The sequence below is a fragment of the Pygocentrus nattereri genome, chromosome 25 (genome assembly GCF_015220715.1).
Source record: "Pygocentrus nattereri isolate fPygNat1 chromosome 25, fPygNat1.pri, whole genome shotgun sequence".
In the NCBI taxonomy this organism is placed as follows: domain Eukaryota; kingdom Metazoa; phylum Chordata; class Actinopteri; order Characiformes; family Serrasalmidae; genus Pygocentrus; species Pygocentrus nattereri.
The window spans coordinates 300,001-307,500 of record NC_051235.1 but is presented as its reverse complement, the minus strand read 5'-3'; the positions used below and the strand labels follow the sequence as shown (position 1 = coordinate 307,500).

Here is a 7,500-nt window from a genome sequence, read left to right as displayed (position 1 = left end):
TCACCATCAAGAAGCCCAACGGAGAGACCATGACCACTACGGTCCGCATCTGGAACGAAACGGTGTCCAATCTGACCCTCATGGCTTTGGGTTCCTCTGCTCCAGAGATCTTACTCTCCGTGGTGGAAGTTTGCGGACACAACTTTGATGCAGGTGAACTGGGTCCGAACACCATCGTGGGCAGCGCAGCTTTCAACATGTTCGTCATCATCGGCCTATGTGTCTCTGTCATCCCGGACGGAGACCACCGCAAGGTGAAGCACCTAAGAGTGTTCTTCGTCACTGCAGCCTGGAGCATCTTCGCCTACACCTGGCTGTACCTGATCTTGGCTGTTATTTCTCCAGGTGTGGTGGAGGTATGGGAAGGGCTCCTCACTCTCTTCTTCTTCCCCATATGTGTCGTGTTCGCGTGGGTGGCTGACCGCAGGCTTTTGTTCTATAAGTACGTGTATAAGCGATACAGAGTAGGGAAGCAGCGGGGGATGATCATCGAGACGGAAGGGGAGCCGGAGCTCCAGTCCAAGGCAGACATCGAAATGGACGGCCCGATGCTCAACTCCCATGGAGAGGAGTTCCTGGACGGAGATGTGAATGCCGAGATGAAAGATATGGACGAGGAAGAAGCCAGGAGGGAGATGGCCAGGATTTTAAAGGAACTGAAACAGAAACATCCGGAGAAAGAGATGGAACAGCTCATTGAACTCGCCAACTACCAGGTCCTGAGCCAGCAGCAGAAGAGCCGCGCTTTCTACCGCTGCCAGGCCACCAGGCTCATGACCGGTGCGGGGAACATCCTGAAGAAGCATGCCGCAGACCAGGCCAGGAGGGCAATTTGCACCCATGAACTTCGCTCAGAGGTTTCTGAAATTGACTTTTCCTCAAAGATCTTCTTTGACCCAGGCACCTACCAGTGTCTGGAGAACTGTGGATCGGTTGCGCTGAACGTTGTGCGACGTGGGGGTGACTTGACCAGCACCATTTCTGTGAACTACCGCACCGAAGACGGCACTGCCAATGCAGGATCTGACTACCAGTTCGCCAAGGGCGTCATTGTCTTCAAACCAGGTGAGACTGAGAAGGAAATTCGAGTGGACATTATTGACGATGACATCTTTGAGGAGGACGAACACTTCCTGGTCCATCTCAGCAATGTTAAGGTGCTGTCCGAAGGCCAGGATGATGGGAACCTGCTTAAGAACCATGTGGACGGTCTGGTGAGCCTGGGCCTGCCGTCCACAGCTACAGTGACCATCTTCGATGATGACCATGCTGGAATCTTTGCGTTCGAGGAGCCAGTGGTTCATGTGAGTGAAAGCATCGGCATGATGGAAGTGAAAGTGGTGAGGACGTCCGGTGCCAGAGGGGTTGTAGTAGTGCCCTACAGAACTATCGAGGGAACGGCCAAAGGAGGCGGAGAGGACTTTGAAGATACTCATGGTGTCCTGGAGTTCCAAAACGATGAGATCTCGTAAGTCTTGTATTGTTTACACTTTTAACCCAGTTGAAGCTTGTTGTGACTAGTGTTAACACCTTAAATGGTCAGAGCTCATCTGCACAGTGTTTTATTACTCACGTCCGTGGACTAAGAATAGCTCAACCAGTTTGCACTAAGAGTCCCTGCAGTAGCTGAATAATAAGCCATTGTATTTAATAAGCCTGGGATTTTAAGGGGTTAAACCATTGTGCAAAATGGAGCTTGAACCAAGACCAGGACTAGAGTGCACTGCCAGACACAGGCACTGTGTTTATAAAGCTACATAGGTCTTTCATGACAACTGACACAAACCTACATAGAGATTTATAATGACTTATTCCAACAAGCATTAGTTGTCATAAAGGCTGTTTTGGGTGTGATGTTAACACAGAATTTCACAGACTGAGTGACTTATTAACTATGACAAAATCAATATATCACTTAATTAATAAACAATAAATCCAGAAATTTCAGAACTTTAACTGTGCTAAAATTGACCCATGTGCCCTCAGTGTCCTCTAACTTCATTTCTCTACCTCCCGATGAATTACTGGCATTTCTTTACCTCCTCTAGCCTCTCTGCTCTTCACACCTCCCTCTGTAATTCCTCCTCTGAGGTTTGCTTTCACTTTTGGCCTGCTTTATCATTTCACAGCGTTCCCGGGTCTTGTCTCTTTAGATATTGAGCATATGTAGATGTTTACCCTGATGTCTCCTGATGCACCAGGGTTTGACAGGCCTAGCATGACCTTCAGCAGATGGTACCTCCTCTGGGCGAGGAAACATTCAGCACATCCAGCTGCAGAGAAGCTGGTGAGAGATTAGTGGAGGGGAAATGAGTCCGACACGCCGACAGTGATGAATAAAGCTGATATGGAGAGCGTTAGCAGGGAGGGAAATCTTGCCGTAAAGCTTATGAAAGGAAATACAGCAACTCCATGAGCCAAATACGGATGCACAGCGGGATAGCTGACCTCGTACTGGACCTTGTGTGCCAATTATCTACTGTTGTGTCTCGCAGACGAGGCAGAATGTGAGTCATGCTTATATCATACGTTACTGCCGCAATGAAAGCAGCAGAGAAGCACGGCATCAACAATCCGTCACGCTATGTGTGAGGCTCTGACTCAAAGCCTGAACTGACAAAAACCAAACAGTGTAAGGAATGAAGGAGGAAAGTGGAGCCGGCTCCCGGTGAGTTGTTGGGTCTGGATTAGAGAGGAGGTCTGACAAAGTCTTGACCAAACCTGACCCCACCTGACCCACTGCAAGGTTTAGTCTGAACCCAATACGACAGCATCAAATTTGTTGAACCCAACTCAAAAAATAGCAAACGCAAAAGCTTTTAATGTGAACAAACCTTACACGGTGTAATGTGTTGGTCACACCCTGTTTCTGGGACTTTAATTGTCTTAATTTCTTAATTTTAGCAAGTTTTCCTATTTTGTCAAACTGCCACTGAAGCAACGTCACTGGGCAGCTCAGCACAGTTGGGGGAGACGCTAGTTTCACAGGTGGTGCTTCTCGTCAGAGGGTCATACATTTCACCCATCAGTGTCGACTAGAATCACCTTCTTTGACAGGAATGGGCCGTTAGACTGACGCAAAATGTGAAAAATAACCAATCACAGATCTGGTGCTGTCAGGTGGGGCAGGAAATCTCCAAACCATGGCAACGACAAAAACACACCTGCAGGAAACAAAGTGGTATTTATTGTCAAACAGGCAAGAACATCTGACTGGAAAGCTACTGAACACTTGAATAACCTTTAGAGATCGAACGTCATGAACTTCACAAGCCTCTTCCAAATCAGTGACCACGCCTTCATGGGTTCTTTAGTAAAGTAAGTTTTTTTATGTAGAACCATGAAGACTCCAGAAATTTGCATGATTAAAGGGTTCTTCTGATTGAGGGAGAATGTGCTGTAGATGGTTCTTTATAAAGCCTTTTTGAAAAGGGTTCTATGCAGCACTAAAAGGGTTCTTCTGTTAGTATGATATCAAGCTTCTAGCAATAGAAGTCTTTATTTATGGTGCTATATACACCATTTTATTTACTAAAGAACCTTTTTTAATGTACTATGGATGTCAGACACTCCATGTCTGCGTGGATGTAGACTAGGAGGGTGCTAATGGGTACTAAGTGATAGGGGGAGACCATCCCACCCAGAGAGAGAGAGGACAGTTATGATCGCCTGGACTCCTGATTGCGTTTGGCTGTGGCATCGCTGGGGATCAAACTCAGCCGGCTCGGGAGCCCAGACTAGAACCTCACGGTGATAAAAGGGGGGAAAGTGAATAAAGAAGGAGAAGACTCAAAATCTGATGGTCTTCGAGAAAAAACCCAAACAGGAAATCTGAAGCCGACAAATATTTGAATAGTGATGTCTGAACATGAACGAGTTCCGTTAAATATTTCAACCTCTAGTCTCGACTGTTGGGTTTGGACCGATGTGCATCCTGCAGTCGGACGATTTGGCCAAAAATCTTATCACGATATAGAATAGAATTTAATATTGATAGTATAGAAAATAAGATCGCAACCTGAACTGCCTGAGCTTCTATGGTCCCTAAAGAACCTTTCAATGAATGACTCATTAAAGAACCTTGACACAATATAAAGGTTCTAGGAAGAGCCCCTAAACTAGTATAGAACATTTGCCTGGTGTAAAAAGTCAGAAATCTTCTTTTAAACCGGGAATAAAACTGGGCGTCACTCAAAGAACCCACTCAAAGAACGGAGTGAATGCCGTTAATAATGTTCCGTTTCAGGTCTGAGTGAATGCATAGACTTCATCCTTCATCTACCTCCTCATCTTATGGAGTGTGAGACACACAGCGCCACCTAGTGCACTGAAACAGCAACTGTTTAAAGTTCAGGCCTTTGCTGCCAACAGGACACAGAAGCTGTTATTGCTGTGAAGAGCGTTTGTGATGAGAGCTGCTATTGTTTTCTCCCGGTTCCTGCAGCCACGGCTGGAAGTTCTCAGGCTTCCCCAGTGAACTCTGCGTTACTGAGTGACTTCATTGTTACTCGTCCCTTCACTCAGTCAGCTGGAGGTTTGATCCTGACCAGCGGGTCGTCCTGCCGGGCCTGCAGTCCGTCTCCTCTTATGGAGCAGCCGCTGCATCGTTTATCGGCGCGGTCACGTGACACGGCGACCCTGAGCGCAGACATTTTCCATGCCAGGGGGGTTATAAGGACAGATATAACCCCCGGAGATAAACACCCTGAAACGAGGCCGAGCTTTCAAACGGCTTGAAATGGAAAAGTCCCGACTCGCGCTTCTTTTCAGCTGATTAATGGCGAGATGTGCACAAACTTACACAGCGAAGCGAAGGCGCTGCGGCCCCGGCAGCCCCGGCGGCCCTGGCGGCCCCCCTGGCTCCGCGCAGCGCTGGAGCTCCTTATATAGGCAGGCGGCGGGAGCGCGGGGCGGGCGCTGAGGTCTGGAGCCGCAGGGCGACACAAATCAAACACACATCCTGCATTCTTTACTCCCGAACGAGCCCCCACGCGCGGCTTGATGCGTGTTTGTTTCAGCTCGATCGCATTTTAATGTCGCAATAATGACGATTTATGATGCAGCATAAACCACAATCACTGTAAAGCCTGTGAGGTTTGGGGGGCTGTAATGAAGAAAACAGAGTACTATCATAGTGAGTTTAATCCAGTCTGTATTATCAGAGTGAGATTAATCCAGTCTGTATTATCAGACTGAGTTTAATCCAGTCTGTATTATCAGAGTGAGTTAAATCCAGACTGTATTATTAGAGTGAGATTAATCCAGTCTGTACTATCAGAGTGAGTTTAATCCAGTCTGTATTATCAGAGTGAGTTTAATCCGGTCTGTACTATCAGAGTGACTTTAATCCAGTCTGTACTATCAGAGTGAGTTTAATCCAGTCTGTATTATCAGAGTGAGTTTAATCCCGTCTGTACTATCAGAGTGAGTTTAATCCGGTCTGTATTATCAGGGTGAGTTTAATCCAGTCTGTATTATCAGAGTGAGATTAATCCAGTCTGTACTATCAGAGTGAGTTTAATCCAGTCTGTATTATCAGAGTGAGTTTAATCCGGTCTGTACTATCAGAGTGACTTTAATCCAGTCTGTATTATCAGAGTGAGTTTAATCCAGTCTGTATTATCAGAGTGAGATTAATCCAGTCTGTACTATCAGAGTGAGTTTAACCCAGTCTGTATTATCAGAGTGAATTTAATCCGGTCTGTATTATCAGGGTGAGTTTAATCCAGTCTGTATTATCAGAGTGAGTTTAATCCAGTCTGTACTATCAGAGTGACTTTAATCCAGTCTGTATTATCAGAGTGACTTTAATCCAGTCTGTACTATCAGAGTGAGTTTAATCCAGTCTGTATTATCAGAGTGAGTTTAATCCCGTCTGTACTATTAGAGTGAGTTTAATCCAGTCTGTACTATCAGAGTGAGTTTAATCCAGTCTGTATTATCAGAGTGAATTTAATCCGGTCTGTATTATCAGGGTGAGTTTAATCCAGTCTGTATGATCAGAGTGAGTTTAATTCAGCCTGTATTATCAGAGTGAGTTTAATCCGGTCTGTATTATCAGAGTGAATTTAATCCGGTCTGTATTATCAGAGTGAGTTTAATCCAGTCTGTATTATCAGAGTGAGATCAATCCAGTCTGTACTATCAGAGTGAGTTTAATCCAGTCTGTACTATCAGAGTGCCTTTAATCCAGTCTGTACTATCATAGTGAGTTTAATCCAGTCTGTATTATCAGAGTGAGTTTAATCCAGTCTGTATTATCAGAGTGAGTTTAATCCAATCTGTACTATCAGAGTGAATTTAATCCGGTCTGTATTATCAGAGTGAGTTTAATCCAGTCTGTATTATCAGAGTGAGATTAATCCAGTCTGTACTATCAGAGTGAGTTTAATCCAGTCTGTACTATCAGAGTGAGTTTAATCCAGTCTGTATTATCAGAGTGAGTTTAATCCAGTCTGTATTATCAGAGTGAGTTTAATCCAATCTGTACTATCAGAGTGAATTTAATCCAGTCTGTACTATCATAGTGAGTTTAATCCAGTCTGTACTATCAGAGTGAGTTTAATCCAGTCTGTATTATCAGAGTGAGTTTAATCCGGTCTGTATTATCAGAGTGAGTTTAATCCAATCTGTACTATCAGAGTGAGTTTAATCCGGTCTGTACTATCAGAGTGAGTTTAATCCAGTCTGTATTATCAGAGTGAGTTTAATCCAGTCTGTACTATCAGAGTGAGTTTAATCCGGTCTGTATTATCAGAGTGAGTTTAATCCAATCTGTACTATCAGAGTGAGTTTAATCCAGTCTGTACTATCAGAGTGAGTTTAATCCAGTTCTGTCCTTTACTCTCCTGTGCTGTGCTGTACTGTCCTGTACTCTCCTGTCCTGTGCTGCCCTGTACTCTCCTCTGCTCTGCTATACTGTCCTGTACTCTCCTGTGCTCTGCTATACTGTCCTGTACTCTCCTGTGCTGTGCTGTACTGTCCTGTACTTGCCTGTGCTGTGCTGTACTGTCCTGTACTTGCCTGTGCTGTGCTGTACTGTCCTGTACTCTCCTCTGCTGTGCTGTACTGTCCTGTACTCTCCTCTGCTGTGCTATACTGTCCTGTACTCTCCTGTGCTGTGCTGTACTGTCCTGTACTCTCCTGTGCTGTGCTGTTCTGTCCTGTACTCTCCTGTGCTGTGCTGTACTGTCCTGTACTCTCGGGTGCTGTGCTGTTCTGTCCTGTACTCTCCTGTGCTGTGCTGTACTGTCCTGTACTCTCCTGTGCTGTGCTGTTCTGTCCTGTACTCTCCTGTGCTGTGCTGTACTGTCCTGTACTCTCCTGTGCTGTGCTGTACTGTCCTGTACCCTGTGCTCAGTGTTGTATAACTGAGCTGATGTGTGTTTACAGTAATTATCAGGCTGCTCTTCTGTCAGTGTCCCTCACGGTGGGCAGACGGCATTACTGAACACATTTAAACTCTTAGAAAATAACACAGACTCCCACAAATCCTGGAAG

General features: G+C 45.5%; 1 protein-coding gene across 3 annotated transcripts in view; it reads left to right on the top strand.

The window, feature by feature from the left end:
• Nucleotides 1–7,500, top strand: part of slc8a1a (solute carrier family 8 member 1a) — a 72,922-nt gene that overhangs the window by 10,229 nt on the left and 55,193 nt on the right. For all 3 annotated transcript variants that reach the window (XM_037534674.1, XM_037534673.1, XM_037534675.1), the window contains exon 2: nucleotides 1–1,468. This exon is cut by the window's left edge. In XM_037534674.1, the coding sequence (XP_037390571.1) occupies nucleotides 1–1,468 (1,468 nt within the window). The remainder of the gene's footprint in view (nucleotides 1,469–7,500) is intronic.